Here is a 17,089-nt window from a genome sequence, read left to right as displayed (position 1 = left end):
TGCGTCTATAGCCCCCATATTCAAACTATTCGGCCTACCGAATACGGCCTTCAGCTATTGTTAAGAGAGTAACTTAGTTTTACAAACCGATTTCGGATAGCCTCAGTCGCAAAGTTCTTCGGGAAATGACGAGCGACTACGCGGGACAGAGGTATGACGTCCGAGTCAACCTTTTTTTTTTTCATTTTTGAGGCGTAGATAAAATGTTTTCTCTTGCCAGGGACATTACAGACGCTTGTTGTTGACAGATTGATGCCTTACGGTCTATCTGTGACGTGCGAAGTGGTCCTTCTAGATAAGCGGCTGGGAAGCGCTGCTGTGCGCACGAAAGAAGATACCGAGGCCAAGGCCGCGAACGAACACACACTGCACTCGCATGCGACGTGCAGACAAGGCGTGGTATGTTTTCATTCATAAGCCTACATCAGTCGGTGCATTCCTATGGTTAGAATATCTGACCTATAGACATGCACACCCTTGAGCATGTTGCCTACGCGATAGTGATGACAGGCTTTTTGTAGCTGCTTCTAAGCGCTGTATATCCCATATACAGGCAGCACTGTCACTTAGGTCGTGAACGCTGGTAAAGCATAGGTTGATTCACTCTTTGCGTAACTTGCAGATATACAATAATTTTGGCTCGCTTCAGTCTTAGTATGAATTGGATTAAGGAATGTTTTTATATTACATACTAGTCGAGTCGGCACCGTATTAAGTCTTCTTGTAATTCCTTTCACAAAAGAACTAACGATAAAATAAGTTTGTTATACTTATACAAGAAGTGACACACCTTACGAGACTTGTTAAAACATAAACTGCTACACAGCGGCTTGTCAATGGGCGCTAAAGGCGATTGTCCTTACAGCATATGTTGGCACAACAGTATTCAATGCAACGGCTGCCATATTCAAAACGAGTCGAGCACGACGAATAGAGGGGGAAAGAAAGTTTTTTTTAATTTTTTATGTTGGGTTTAACGTCCCAAAACCACCATATGATTATGAGAGACGCCGTAGTGGAGGGCTCCGGAAATTTCGACCACCTGGGGTTCTTCAACGTGCACCCAAATCTGAGCACACGGGCCTACAACATTTCCGCCTCCATCGGAAATGCAGCCGCCGATGCCGGGATTCGAACCAGCAACCTGCGGGTCAGCAGCCCAGTACCTTAGCCACTAGACCACCACGGCGGGGCAGGGGAAAGGAAGCGACAATGAACGAAGCCACTTCGTGATGAAGCAGCGAGACATCACGTTTAGATCTTCTCTTCATGTGAAGGTCAAGTTTGGAAGTAAATATTCATGCACAGCCTTTCGAATCCTTCCCTCACGCATGCCATAAGTCACACATGCACTTACTAAATGCACGAAAAAGTGCAGCAAAAAAACCAGATATCGAAGTGCGGGTTTGTGATCCTTCTGTATTAGTTGACCTACAAAATTTTATTTCTAGGAATATGGCTTAAAGGATGTTATCAATCAATTCTAAAGGACCATGCTCACGAACAAACGAATTGCAGTACGACAGTCAAGTCCAGTAGCGTGCAGACGCTCATTCGCGTGCACGTTGACAGTGACGCATCTGAGCAAGTTGTATATGTTGTGCCCTCTTTGCAGCTGAGATGGAGTGGCCGCTATCATGCTTGTTCCACAAGCTATCTCTCCAGAACAGACACCACAACCTCAGAACAGGGCATCATTGAAGTCTAGCATTTTCCACAACGGCAGCCCCTCTTCCCGTTCAGGGTCAGTGGCCACGTGCACATATCTAGAGAAGAAGATAAGAAAACCTTCCTTATCCAAGGGCGGTCTTGCGTGGCGGTACGCAAACTTGAGTCCGACTAGGCGTGCGAATCAGACTTGCAAAAGTTCAGTCTAGACATGGGGGTCCACCCCGCACAGACAAAAAAGCGAGTTTCAAACCTTGCCGTTTCGGTGACGTGTACGACGCAGCACTGATCTCAAACAGAGCGGGTTTGAAAGATTGGATCGCTGAGAAGCGTGTCGTTAGACAAACTTTTACCTTCTTGAGTTAACAATAGCAGATCGTACATACTTATGCACCGTGCGAACGTAACCCTGTGGTTCCGTGTGCCATGGGTTTCCTTCTGCGTATTAAGTACGTTGGCAAAACGTAATACCGTATTATTACATACGACATAACACATACACACACTATTAAGCACGTCTCTACTGAGAGTGCCTAGTAGCACGTGTTCGACAAATGACATGGCGTATGATGTGCGCAGACTCGCAATGTGCTCTAGGTGTTCCTGAGCAGGTCGCGGGTATAAGATGATTTGGAACATGTTATACAGTCACACTAATCCGCATACGACAGCTCCGATGGTGCAGTGAATCCTGCAGACAAAGACATAACACCCAAGATATGTCCCATAATCGAAAAGAGATGGGACAGGCTGCACTTCTTTTGTCATTGGTAATATGGTCACGCAAATTTTCGTTGCTTTGACATTCGAGCGAGTGTCCTTTCTCCCGTTCAAACTGATGGGCGTCCTGCGCTCGTAACGACGAGTACGCACATCTACGGTTGCTTACTAGATCTAAGAATGTTGTGTACTTTTGTCGTGTCACTGCCGGTACAGTGAAGCAACAGTGGGCCCCGTAGCAGTCGGTGTCATATTTTGTGAACATGCGTCTAATTAGGACACGTTCAAAGACACATTAAAAATGAAAATCCAATAACTGTCGGGGCCTTGCAGTCGAAGATCCCGTATTGTTTATGACAGACGCCAAAGTGGAGGGCTCCGGAAATTTCGATAACCTGGGGTTCTTTAACGTGCGCCTATATCTTTATAAACGAGCCTCTAACTTTTATCCTCCATCGAAATGCGGCCGACAAGCTCGGGATTCAATGGCTTGACCTTTGGGATAGCGCAAGACCACTAGACCACCATGGCGCGTTGCAGCTGTTGGTTCCGTGTTCTCGACCGAGAATGACACGACAAAAGTTTAATTGTCTGCAGGATAAGGTTGCACCATCGAGACGATAAGAACGCTTAGCGTGAGGCGAGAAAAAAAAAAACAAATGCGGAAGGGAGGATGTACAAGAGGAATGAAGAGGTTGTCCCGCCCTCCACGGTGGCGGTGGCAGGTGTCGTCATTTGGCGTGTCCCGGCGAAGTGCAGTTGGTGAGGATGGCCCTGAGCCTGGAGAAAGTGAGCGAGCCAATGGAGTCGGGCAGGCCGGCCAGCGGGTGTCACTTGTGGGTGCTCCTCCGCTTGGCGTCCTCCCGACTTTTTCTCGTTGCTTCCTCGGTGCGCAGGGTGACGCCGAAGATGTCCTCGTGGATGCGGTTCTCCTCCTGCATCGCACAGGAGAAGCACAACTACTGAAACCTCCACGTTGCAGTACCAACATAGTTGCAGTACCAACATATGTTATCAACAGATCACGTGCAGGTATACCTTAGTTATGAAGGTGATAGCCTTAGAGGCATCATGGGACACGAAAAGCGACGGTCGTCGTCAACACGAGTGATGCAAGAAAGTCATAATCGTGTGATGATGAGGTCCCCATATGACGTCATAACGACATCGCAGATCGCCAAAGTTCCATACGTCATCTCAACGTCGAATCAACATCACTTAACGTTCTTTCACGTGGTGTCGTCGTCACATAACGTCACTTGGCCATAGGTGGACCGATACCAGACACTCGTGAGGAGCCGAAAACTTGCAATGCATTCCATCTTAGATGCAGTGCAGAACCACGCCAAGTGCAGAAAACTTTCGGGGGCTAACGGACCAATACAATCGACTGGCAAGAAAAAGGAACAGATTTTTTTTTCTCTTTCGGGTCGTCATGAACAAACACATAAGGGACGCTGTGATTTTTTCTTGCGCAGATGTCATAAACGTGCCTGCGGCGTCGTTATCCTATTAAAACAGGTAATTTGCATGTCACGTGATTGTGCTACATTAACCTCGTAAAAGCCGTTATATTGAAGTACAAAGAAACAAAGAAAAACAACAACAACAACAAAAAAAAAACCCGACTACGTCCGTGTCACGTACCCACCTTTGCTTCTAGTGCGCCTGGTGTGCACTAGAAGCAATGTCTCTAATTATGACCCCCCCCCCCCCCCAAAAAAAAATACGGTTCTTGTTGCGATTTGTGTCATATATTGACGATATTGAGAAGCCGTAAAACAAGTTGACGTGGATGTCTGCGTATTATTTAACTTTCCTTAGTGCTCTGTTCCCCATTTACCTTTGTACGCACTGATTTGTACCAGTTATTTAAAAATGGCATCCATTGAAGAGGCTTTGGGAGCACCACTGAAGTTAAAGGGAAATCTGACGTGGAGTCTTTGTATAAGTACACACTAAGCCTGTACGAGTTCATTAAAAGCTACTAGCACTAATGCGGTCACAGCGAACGTGAGGAATGAGCTCGTACACTTTCACGATATATAAAGCTAATGGCATTCTCACAATCTAACTTCCCGAGCATATAGCTTATAATCCATGGCTCACTGGTAATGAGCCATGCGGTTGGCCTTAGACTCATGTGATTAGCCTTTTGTTTTCAAACAGTGAATATGGTCAAGAGCATTTCAGAACAAGACGCTATACACGCACCCTGAGCTTATCCATGAGCGTTTCGGCCTTCTCCTCCGAGATGTTCCCTTGGTCTCTCAGTATGGCGCGCACAGCTTTGTTGACTCCATCGGCCATGATAACATCGCCGCAGACGTACAGGTGGCCATTATCCTTCGTGAGAAGCTTGTACAACTCCTCGGCCCTTTCGTGTAGCCGATCTTGGACATAGCACTGCACAAATAATATGGAGTTTCAGAATACCATATGGAAAGCTTGTGGGCGTTGCAGGAGGTTTGCGTGCGCTTCATGCGCAATGCAAACGTAAAGATTTGCGTACGCTATTATAAAATTCTCTAATGAGACAGGGTTATCATTTCTCCTTGTCCGTGGGTCTTTAAGATCAGAAGCATGCGCAGGGTTGCCCACCGGGGGAAGGGGCGGGGGTGAAGGTTCATCAGATGTAAAGAAAGTCAATCTAGGGTGCCGGTTTAGTGTCCCCCTCTTTTTAGGCAACTCATAAGGCTCCCTGTGCCCCCCCCCCCCTCCCACGCACCTGCGTATGCCTAAGATAGAGTTAGTAATGGCTATTCAACGCAGCCAGCACACCTTAACACTGGTCTCCATGCAAGGGCACTGTACTAAAAGAGACAACAGGAGCACCAGCATTGCAAATCCAGTATTACACTTCCAACATTTCAAGAAATCTTTTTTTTTTACAACGGACGCTTAACCCCGACATTGCAAGAAATTTTTAACTAAACTTGCTTTTGAGAGACTGTTAACTGTCTTCGGTGTAAATTCGCATTTAACACACATGTTTATTGATGCATTATTCTTTACATATAATAAGCCCCGAGTTATGCGCCTTGTACCTTGTACCTTGTAGTTATGCACCTTGTACTTTGTAGTTATGCACCCGAGTACCTTGTAGGTACTGCGCTTCAACTAACCAACTTCTTACACTAAATTCGCTTTATCTGCGTCATTCTATGATTACCACAGTGCCCAGGATACACGCCTTTTTCTGTCCCGGAACCCTTGAGAATGCGAGAAACACGTTTCGCAGTGCTCCGGCGGCCTTCATTGTCTGCACTTCTTCAGCGTAAAGCTGCGACTCCATTGTGCGGCATCCGAAGTACAGATCCATCTGACCCTCGTAAAATGGTTGCCCTGAAAAAAAAAGTGTTTTGAATAAATATTCAAGTAAAGTCATAAGCATCGCATGCTCTCTTTTGCGTATTACACGGGGGGCACAGTCGTTCCCATTTAAGGAAAAGTGAATGAACTATGTCATTATCTGAGTATTTCCATGTCTATGCAGCTTCCACCATTTTTTTTGCCGTACGCACTGTAAATGCACCTATGACGGCAAACACGTGAAAAGGGAAACCGTGAAGCACATGATGATACATCAGGTGCATGCTTTGGTCGTCATGAAGTCTATTGACCTTCGGTGTTTCTTTGCCGACGTTGTCGGCCAAAAGATCGTCCATCGCAGGTATTCCAAAGTATCGCTAGACGCAGGTATTTCTTGCCGATATCGCGCGAAATGATCACGAGTAGATCAGTTAGTTATGTAACACACCTGTTTACCTGCAGTAGTGCTTGCCGAAATAATGCGTGCATACCTTCTTGGTAGACACCCTGCATAGAACAATAGCGTCGTTGCCAAAAGCTCCTGTAGGGGGCGATGCCCGTCCCCGGTCCGACGAGCACCACGGGAACGTTCTTCTGTTCTGGCAGGTGGAAGTTTGGAGCGCTGGTCGTCGGGAAAGATAAATAAGAGTTCAATAAATATATATGCTTTACCAAGAAGACGGCGGATGTTAAGTCAGAGGAAAACGTACTTCCCACGCTGCACGTATATAGTTTGCATACGGCGACTGAAATATGGTGGCCAGAATGAGATCCAGGACACCCTATTCGATCACTCATCTGTTTCACACTTACAGAAAATCTCGTAGCGCGTGGCACCGCGATGCGGCGCTGCAGTCACGCACCGGCAGCAGCACGCGCATGCGCAGATGCTGCTGTACGGTTGAACCGCGTCGTCGGCTACGGCAGCGCGCTCTGGCCGCATTTACGGGCAGCCGGCGAATTTCATCGTTACTGCGGGAACTGGGCCGATATCGCTCATCGCGTCACTGTACGTCTCACCGCCGTCCAAATCGAGCGCCGTCATCACAGCTGCTCGGGACATGATGGCGCATTAAAAGAATCTGGAAGCTTCACACGTGCAATTCGGCGCCGGCGAGTGAATGCTGCCTCGTGACATGCATGCCATCGAGAAGAAGCACGTTCAGGTCGTTATCTTAGCTTACAGCATTACCGAACTCGTTCTCGTTTGCTTTATTGTGTTGAATCCGCATAGCTGCATGACAGTCGCTGTAGTGTGCTTCCTTTTTCTTCAGCGCGAAAAAAAAAATACCACGCACGGTACATGTTTATTGTGGTCTTCCCGTCGTAGCGTGTACTGTGCTTCACACACGAACAAGAAATATTCGTGAACGCACTAAGCACCACGGTGTTTCAAAACAGCAAACAGAGCATGCTGTCAAATACTGTCTATAACCTCGCCGCGGAGGTCTAGTGGCCAAGGTACTCGGCAGCGGACCCGCAGGTCGCGGCATCGAATCCCGGCTGCGGCAGCTGCATTTTCGATGGAGGCGAAAATGCTGTAGGCTTGTCTGCTCAGATTTGGGTGCACGTTAAAGAACCCCAGGTGGTCCAAATTTCCGGAGCCCTCCACTACGGCGTCTCTCGTAATCATGTGGTAGTTTTGGGACGTCAAACCCCACAAAACGATCAAATACTGTCTGTAGTACCCCAATATCGCCGACGAAGGCTGATAGGTTGTCATCGTACAACGAAAAGTACAGAACGTCGGCCTGGTTCCCCGCAGACACGACGAAATAAGCAGGTTGTCCGCCAATCTGGCCAGCGCGCACCACATGTCGCAGACGATGCGGTTCAACGCCACGCTCCTCAAGCGCCTGCGCATGCGCAATCTGCCGCGCCTGCGCACGACTGCAGCGGTGGTCGCACCGCGATGCCGTGCGCTCCGAGGAGGAGGAGGAAAAAACCTTTATTGATGCTGGCTGTGCCAGATAGCCCTTATCCCCACCGGGCTGGTTGACATCCCTAGTCCGGGACGTCATTAGTCGAGGCCGCCACCCGAGCCCGCTGGACTAGAGTTCGCTGTTCCTCTAGTTTGGAGCTATTGAGTAGGGTCGTCTCCCAGTCCTCTTTGGTGGCGTTGGGAAAGGGGGTTAATTTTGGGTTAATTTGGCAGGCCCAGACCATATGGTAAGTGTTGGCCACTTCCATACAGTACTGGCACTGCCCATTTATTTTTGGGTCGTAATATTTGAGTATGGCTGGACAGCGTAGCGTGTTTGTCTGTAGTCGCCACAGGATGCGCTCCTCCGTTTTCGAGAGTCCCTTCGCTGGTGCGGGATACAAGCGGCGTTGCTCAATGTAGTATTCTTTGATTTCTCGAAACCGTGTTAAAGGTGTGGAACGTTCAGGTCTATCAGGGGAACGGGGAGTTTCCCGGGAAGTAAGCACGCGGGCCGCTGCATGTGCAGCCTCGTTACCCTGTAGACCCTGATGTCCTGGAGTCCATATAAGACGTTTTGGGGTAGGATCGCGGTTCCTGATGCTGAATTTTAAAAGTCTATTAGCCAATGAAGAGATTTCTCCTGCAAGATAGCTCTCGCAGGCTCTTCGAGAGTCTGTAACTATTTGTTGTGCGCTCCGAGATTTCCCCTGATTGTGAAACAGAATGTACGTAGCTTTGCTTTCCGTAAGTGACTACGTGAGAACTCCTGCTATGTATTTGTCGCTGCGCCCAGCAGGCGCGTCGTATACTGTCCCGCTTTCTCTTCATGACGTTATGGTACCTTACGGGAGCGGCCGTAATGAAGGCGATGTTAGCAATCTATGTGCATTACGAAAAAAAAAGGAGTTACTAAAAGCTGCATATGCCCCGAAAACAAAATTTTCAAAATAATAAGCGGGAAATGAAAAAAAAAATGGCAATGGTTTGGGTGGGAAGGCTTCGAATGAATGTCGTGAACATGAACTCCTTTCAGTTTTGTTCTTCATTTCATCATTTGCCCTCTGGTATATTAATTTTCGATAAAAAAAGAAACACCGTACACTTAATACACTTGGGTGACTTTTGTCAAAACCTACTTTGCTGATGCTAACCAAACTTCGCTTCAAATTTGCGTGGCTTAGACATACGTTCTTCTATCGTGTACACAGCCCGTATATACAACAAATCAGCGCAATTTTTTTCACCTATAATGAAGACGTTATGAAAAAAAAAGACTCACATTCTGACAAAGCAAGCAATTTCTTCTTCTGGTTCAATTGTGTCCAAGAACGAAGAGCACACACCGTAGTGCTTTTTGCCTGTGCCGTCTGAAAGAAAGAGTTGAAAGATGTTCGGTATAAGCCGCTATGCTTACGATGATCCTGTGATCAACAAGCGCTTTTTGTGTAACCGTGAAATTTCACAAATTCGGCACGACTTTCATCACAGCTGCACTTTAGTGCCACCCACGAGTGAAACTATAACTGCACGAATAATATTTCAAGTGTCAAGATGTTTTTAAGGCGCGTTTGTCTTTCCACTCCTACGCCTGGTTTCGAACAGTTCTCATACAGTTGCCTAATGTCGAAGCCATAATGACATAAAAGTTCCGGAGGCGATGCTAATCCTTGACTCGGTTGAGCGACTGTAGCGCTTGCACGACGACGCTGGTTTCTTCCACAATGTATTGTCTCGGTTGGCGTTGCGTTTCGCGAGGTGCTGAAGCGGATCACGGAGGCCATATATAAAGAAGGACGTGGTTGAGATGTTCTCCGCCAGGTGCCGTGATGAACACAGCTTCTCCCCAATCTTTCTATAAAATGAATGAATTATCATTAACTATCCTGACAATTTATTAGCTTAACTAAAATGATGCTCCGATATTACATATATATCGAGTCTTGACCAGAACCATCAGTTTCTGTTTTTTGAAGATTTTTTCTTAAATATCGGAAAACCAAAAGTGCTTGACCGGAACTGCTTGAAAGAAAAACAAGGGTGCTAATTCGTGATCGTGCCATAAGAGAGCAGCGCACGACGGGACATACCTTGCTAGATTTCTACGGCTGTCCCGAGCATTCGGAAATGGTATTTTACTTGAAAATATTATAAGTGGGCTAGCCTTAAAACACTCGTGTCTATTGTTATGAGAATCGCGCAACTATTTTTCTTCTGTTGGATAATCCTATTCCGATAGAGTCGATGATGTAACGAGCCGACAAATTCACTACCAAGAAATCAACCAACCACTCGAGATAGAACTTTAGTGTTATTTATTTAAACTTATTACGCTCGTGTGCACATTGTTAGCGCACTGTCAGCGCCCCTGTGCGCACACAGCGAGGTAACATTGTTCTCGGCCTGTTGAGCTGCGTACAGAAAATACAAAAAAGGCAGAGAACGAGCACGGCGAAATTTCACGACGAGAATAGACAGTAAAACGTGATTACATGCAAATTCCAACTTATATTTTGGCTGACGTAGCAAAAAAATAGAAAAATAAGCAATGGAACAATGTTCGAGAAGAGCTCGAATGGCTCGCTCCGTTGATTTACAGGGTAAGAATCTCGTCAGGGGTCTTCAGCGAATGACTCATTTCCAATTAGCGCTAATGAAGAGGCGCGTCCAGTTAAGGAAAGTGGATCCCGACTCACTCTCTGTGCGGTACGTGACCACGGCCACAGTAAGGTGTATCTGTCCCGGATAGGCCTCGGGCGCCGAGCTGATGGAGTAGAAGCGCGGCTGGATCAGAGGCAGCATGCACAGCAGCAGCTCGGGCGTCGGCTGCACCGAAGGAAACTCCTCCAGCAAGTCCAACAGGTGCGGGAACTTCTGCGCCTTCCAGTCCTCGTACCTCTCCAGATTCTGCAACCGCCCGAAAATGCACTGGGTATTAGCGTTGCGATCTGTTAACAGGGAAGCGTATATATACGCTCCACAAAGTGATGTGCTAACGATAAGATTGTAGTATTGTGTCTGGGGGGTTTTATACGTCCCAGAACTACGCCCTAAATTACTATTTGAGTGGAGGGCTCCGGAAATTTCGACAATCTGGTCTTTTTCAACGCGCGCTAACATCGCACAACACGCGGGCCTCAGCCATATTGCCTCCACAGAAATGCGACCGCCACGGCCGGCATCGAACCCACGACCTCGGGGTCTGCAGAAGGACACCGTAGTCCCCGTGGCGGATACAAGCTCATTCTTGACCACGCGACATACACTTGCGTAAATTTTCATTGACAAGTCGGGGCAGAGTGCTATCGAAATGCTTTGGCATTAGCAACAATCACTTACAATTGTATTCGCAATATTGATCGCCATAACTACACAGCGATACCGAGTATTAGCCATCTGTACACATGTCGGGCGAGTAAACCCGGTAGGCTTCACATAACCTTGTAAATATTTTGGCAGCGTCCCTCTTGATTAAATCGGCTGTGCAATATGTTTCTACGTTGTCATCGAAACATATCTTCTGCTACAAAGACTTTGAAACTGAATATTTCAGGTACTCTCATCTGACCTGTCTACAGCAACTCGCTTGCTGTTACCGAACGGAATCAATTAAGGTGAAGCTGATCATATTTAAATGGACCTTGCAACACATTTCAAGATTATCTTATGAGCTAGCTTTTGCCTTACGTTGCTCCACGAATGTCCAGACATTTTCTTTTTCTTTTATTGAGTTCATAAAGAATGGGGAGGAGGAGGTGGGGTTACCACTCTCTGCTTGCATCGCCACCTTTTGCTATAGAAGCTACACAGGGGGGCTGGTTGCGACGGCCAGAACTTAGTTCACCACGAGTCATCGTTCTGAACCTTTCTTTCCTTCCTTTTCATTTCACCGCATTCGTCAGTATACTTATGCTTTCGGCGTGGGTGGCGTCTGTTCGTGCGAAACCTCCATTTTTTCTCGCCCTATAACGACGTGAAAACAATTACTCGAACGTTGATGAGCCTACGTTGCTCATTAGTTACAAGCGTCGAGTCATGTTCCTCGCGTCTCTTATCGTGATTCTGCGCAGTAGAGAGGGATAATCAGATTGATGACCGAGCGCTTCTCTCACCGTTGCGAGCGTCTGCAGCTGTTCCTGCTGGCGCTCGTCCGAGGCCATGGCTGCCAAGTATTTGAGCAGCTCTTGCGATGCCGGCGTCGTAATGTCCAGGTAGCGGTGCAGGGCTACGCGCAGCGAGCACGGAGGCAGGCGTCCATTGTCTTGCCACGTCTCCTTTTGCTCGCCTACGTAGGGAGACGTAAACGCAATGTGTGGTAACGCCTATACGTAGTTGAAACACCCGCACGCCGCTCAATTGTTGGATTGAGGTACGAAGGAAGGCGATGTTGCTTGTATAACAACAGATGGCACTCAGCCAACGTTAGCGAGTGCTGGCAGTACGCGATCAAATAGGGTTATGAAAATAGATTAAAAAAAAAGTCACGGTTTCGCCACAAGGGCGAAGCAATGAATGCGATAGCAACCACTTGAAATGTAATGCTGCCAACGGCTAGCGCATTCAAACGTGTAGCGCGCTGCTCACGCACAAATGACGCAGAAAAACAACCCACACAGGACGATAGCTAAATAACAAACCTCACAGATCGACGCTTAACGCGTTGTTTAAACAAAAAACGACGCACGAAACGTAATCGCAGTTACAGATATGAGTACGAACTAACAAGGGTCGCAATTGCTACTTCTCTGTGTTTGAAAAGCGCGCTATTTTTGCAAACGGGGCCTGTGCAAATAGTGAAGTGATCTTTGTGCGCCCCGCCAATAAACGATATCTCTCAGATGAAAGGCGAAGGCGCGCGATTTTCCCCACCGAAGGATAAGCGCACGCACATAAACACCTAACCCCTCCTCCCAATCCGCGGGGAGAAGTACGCGTAGAAGATAAGCGTGCGTTGGCGCATCACGACGAGCTGGGAGCTGAATGCAGATGCGTACACATATAAGGTATATGACGGAGGCGGCGGGGGCCACGGCAAAAACCAGCTGAGACTGCCCATATATCGCAAAAAATATATTATTAAACACAGAGACAGTAAGCGGAATACGCACAAAAACCTTTGCCTTAATTTTTTTTTTGCGCTTTGGCTGCCCCAAGGGCTTTCAATTCTCACATAGTGTGTGCCCTCTCCAGTGAATATGTATAGTTTGTCCTGCCAAGCACAATATGGAAGCATGTTTGTACCTATTCAGTGGTGGATATACCTGGAGGCAACAGTTCTCTGCCTCCAGAAGCGGCGAATGCTCGCCTATTCACCAAACTTAAGAGGCACTCCGGTGACTCGAGAGAACCGAATGGGGCCACTTTTCGAGATGAGAAAACTAATACTTTCAAGCGGTCAAACTAGTATCGAGAGAAAGCGAGCTTTATAATCATTGCCGTAACAACGCGATATCACGCACCACTTCAACCTTATCTCCTCAGGTCGAGTTGACTGACGCTGACCTAGTCGGTGATCCATCACAACGAATGAACAGTGCAGATGTCTTTGAAACTTACAACTGAACATTTATAATCTGACGCTCGCAGCTTAAATAAACCACCGAAATGGCCGGAAGCGAAAAAACGTTTTAATTTTGAGAAAGGACCGGCGTGCACTGCGAACATGGAAGCAGAAGAAAAACTACCGAGCGGCTTTATACTTATGTCGTTCGAAGAAACACATTATGAAACATCAGTGTGAGAAAATAAATGAGCAAGAAAAGCACTTGATGAAAGTGTTGTGTTGTTGCGTTTTTTTGATAACTGAAATAAAATAAAACCAAGCAAAAAAAAAAACGCAGACAAGCACGAAACAAAATACATTCAGAGCTCACCCTAGTCGTTTCATTTCGTCCTCGTAAGATTTTCTTTCTCTTTTTTTTTCTGTGTAGTGCAGTCACTATACAAGGAGACTCTACGTGAGAGGAGATTGTGACAAGAGAATACGTCTTTTCTGTTCGGATCCCATCGTCCGGAACATTTGCTGAATTTTGGTCACGCGTTTTACAGGCCCATATACTTCGCTACCATAGTTCGTTCCAAACACGTTTCGATAAATAAACCGTGAAAAGACAACTGCTTATTTTTTTTTGTCACAGTGAAGGCACTAATTTCTTGGAAATTCTGTAGTAGCACTGCGGAAAAGCTGAAACTCAATTTTTTAACTATAAAAAAGAGAAAAAGATAAAATATTGACAATTATATACGATCAATAGACAACATTTTAGCAGTACTGATCATGGGATGAGATGACTAACAGAAAAATCAGAAAAAGCCAGTAGCCGTACACTGTTCTAGAAAGTTAGAGAGATACAAGGCACTCTCTCGAAAGACTGGAAAAGCCGGAAAAGTGAAACCCGATTCATCGAGGCCCGAAAAAAAAATTTGAAGTGCACATTATTCGCTGCAGGTCTTTGTGGACCGGCAAACAGCGCAGCTGAAAGTGTTGCGTGGAACACACTAAAGTCCTCTTGCAGGCGTTTTTAGAAATAGTTTTCCGCCGTTTCCTGTGAGTGACAGGGAGAATTTTTCAAAACTAATCTGCAATAGCTAAGCAAGGCGAAGAGATTTTTTGCCAAGCTGATGCCATTGTAGAAGTTACTGTCCCCGCCTGCGTTCAGTCTATATATACTTTAGGGTTGGGACGTTAAACCCCACATATCAATCAATATGTACTTTAGGGGCCCTGAAGTCATTGCATAAATTTCTGAAACAAATGGAGGATGATTCTGGTACTGAAGCATAATGCAATAAATAATGTAATTAAACACGCTATCGTGCATGCGACGATGAAGATTATTGTTATGATAAAAAGTGTAAACCAAGTGAAGGCGATAATTATATACGCATGATCACTTTAAATGCTAAGAAAAAGTTGCGAGGCCCCCATGCCGTTGGGCTGAATATCGTAGGGTATCGCTTAGGCAGTGCCAAATAACTGCACAGGGATGAGAAATATAACTTAGCTGTACCACCACACTGCATGCGTATGACCTAATTTCCGGTCAGCTGACCATGCTCATACTCAGTGCTAAGTTTTCATATGTCGGACGTGTGATGAATGGAGGAAAATTAGATCCAAGCACTGCTGCAATTTTGTCACTGCGATTGAGTGACACATACAACACCTTTAATTAACTTTATTATTCAATTATTTAAGACAACCTTCATTCCAGGCAAAATTTACGGGAACCTAATAATGTAATGCTTTTTTTTTCACAAACTGTCGTGCCTAGCGGTTGCGCTGTGAACTAGGAAAAGTGACGTTAGGTGACGTCACACGCACTCGAAACGGGCAAGTCAACAATGCCAGCCGTCGCCCGTGTCTCTCGAGTCGTTCAACTACCACTTAGGTTCCCAAAACCGCTGCGAACAGCAACAGCAGTGAACAATGCCTCCGTCTGGGGCAAAACACCAGCGCTTTTGTGTAAGGGAAAAAGTGGGATGAGAGGAGAGGTGGCAAAAAGGAAGAGGATGATAGGAACACATGAATCCAGTGTGACGTGACGGCTCGCGCTCGTGAGCTGCCGCCGACCGTTGAAAATCCGACAGAAATACAACCAACTGCTTAAAAAAATTCAGCAGATCCCACGTATCTAGGAATCAACTTTATGCGAGGCACGCGGAGGGAAGGTGGCCGTGTTGCATTGTTTTATTGGGCGACACATGATGAAATGCTAAATATATGTACAAATGTTGCACGCAGAGACACATGTTGAAGAGTTGCAGATGTTTATATAACCAGTATTTCACTTGCACAACAATGTGAGCTAGAAATCTGTTTTAGCAACACCAGAAGCTGATATGAAGCGCTGATGCTCTTGAAAATACTGGCCCATGACACTGCTACATAAATCAATTTCAGCGCATGGCACCTCACCACAAGTGACGTTAACCCAAATGCGATGGCTGCATGAAAGGAGTACATATGTAATATTTATAAAATTTGGTAGGCAGCGCTGCAACCAATTTTGACGGTTCACGAAGATTAGCGTCTATTTAAAAAGCAGTTCCGGGACCTGGAGTAGCTCTGTTGAAGAATGCTTGACTGCCACGCAGAATGCTTGGGTTCGATTCCTGCTGCGACCATGAAATTTATTCATTGCATTTGTCGGGTGGCCAACGCTGCTTGTGTCAGGTTATTCTCAACACTGACATTTATTCTATATGCCTTCGTTGGGTCGTCGTTACCTATGTCGGGTATGGTATTGCTTATTGCGCACGCGTTACAACTGCTCATGTGTGTTCTCGTCGTTCTTGGGTAGATACCAAGTGTCAATCACCTGTGGCTCATACCCGCTTACCAGCGGCACATACCCGCCCGTGAGTATGTGCCACTGCCTGGCAGGAAGTGTTTGACTACGTACGTGACGGGATGGTGACATTATTCATGTCTTCACCAGCGTGTCACATTCCTCAAACCTTCTTACCCTTCCATGCTAATTTTGGTTCATGCCAAGTTAAGGGGGTGACCACAAGAGTACCCAAACGTAAGCGTCTAGATAGATAGATAGATACGCCCAAAGTCGCTGAAGTTTACTAAAACATGCTTCGCATTTAAAAACACGAGAAATCACTTCCGTTTATCGGAACAGTGGCATCTGCCCAGCGGGATTTCGAAGTTTCGTCAGTTTTTCCAATTTTTGTACAGTATCCATTTGAAGAACTCGTTTCGCAGATATTCCGGTGTCAGTGTCAGTGTCGGCATTGTTGGTTGTGATCAAAAAATCATCTTGTCCTTGAGCGAGAAAATAATGAAGATGCAAATAAAATAAATAGTAAAAAAATTCGGCCTAAATGAGAATCGAACCCAGGCCATCTGCTGGCGAGCTTGTTCTAGCACAGAGCCATGGTATTGAACGAAATCGATTAAAAAAGCACACACACAGGAAATATGAATGTCGTATTGCGGAAGAAGTCACCTCAAAGAACGCGAAATTGCGTGGCTGAAGCGTAGAATCATGCCAAGCGTGAAACCATGCGATTTGCGCGACGAGTGGGTGTTCTATAGGCCCACCCATCGAAAAGCGCTGAAACGCAGGGCCCCGCCGCGGTGGTCTAGTGGCTAAGGTACTCGGCTACTGACCCGCTAGTCGCGGGTTCGAATCCCGGCTGCGGCGGCTGCATTTCCGATGGAGGCGGAAATGTTGTATGCCAGTGTGCTCAGTTTTGGGTGCACGTTAAAGAACCCCAGATGGTCGAAATTTCCGGAGCCCTCCACTACGGCGTCTCTCATAATCATATGGTGGTTTCGGGACGTTAAACCCCACATATCAATCAATCAATCAATCAATCAATCAATCAATCAATCACTCAATCAATCAATCAATCAATCAATCAATCAAGCGCTCAAACGCACGTTCGCGTATAGCCTTACGGATGCTGAATCGGAAAAGGATCAATAATATCACAGTGAGCACCTAACACTCG

At 46.4% G+C, this 17,089-nt stretch overlaps 1 protein-coding gene across 2 annotated transcripts in view; it reads right to left on the bottom strand.

Annotated features, from left to right (window-relative positions):
- Positions 1-1,278: 1,278 nt before the first annotated feature.
- Nos (Nitric oxide synthase) overlaps positions 1,279-17,089 on the bottom strand; it is a 421,671-nt gene continuing 405,860 nt past the window's right edge. For both annotated transcript variants that reach the window (XM_075889681.1, XM_075889682.1), the window contains exons 20-26: positions 11,734-11,906; positions 10,318-10,528; positions 8,904-8,991; positions 6,192-6,322; positions 5,582-5,733; positions 4,603-4,794; positions 1,279-3,323 (exon numbers count right to left, since the gene is read on the bottom strand). In XM_075889681.1, coding sequence (XP_075745796.1) covers positions 3,219-3,323; positions 4,603-4,794; positions 5,582-5,733; positions 6,192-6,322; positions 8,904-8,991; positions 10,318-10,528; positions 11,734-11,906 — 1,052 coding nt within the window. In that variant the 3' untranslated portion in view covers positions 1,279-3,218. The remainder of the gene's footprint in view (positions 3,324-4,602; positions 4,795-5,581; positions 5,734-6,191; positions 6,323-8,903; positions 8,992-10,317; positions 10,529-11,733; positions 11,907-17,089) is intronic.

The sequence above is a fragment of the Rhipicephalus microplus genome, chromosome 3 (assembly GCF_043290135.1).
Source record: "Rhipicephalus microplus isolate Deutch F79 chromosome 3, USDA_Rmic, whole genome shotgun sequence".
In the NCBI taxonomy this organism is placed as follows: Eukaryota; Metazoa; Arthropoda; class Arachnida; order Ixodida; family Ixodidae; genus Rhipicephalus; species Rhipicephalus microplus.
The sequence above is the reverse complement of the archived record's forward strand: the minus strand, read 5'-3'. Positions and strand labels throughout refer to the sequence as shown.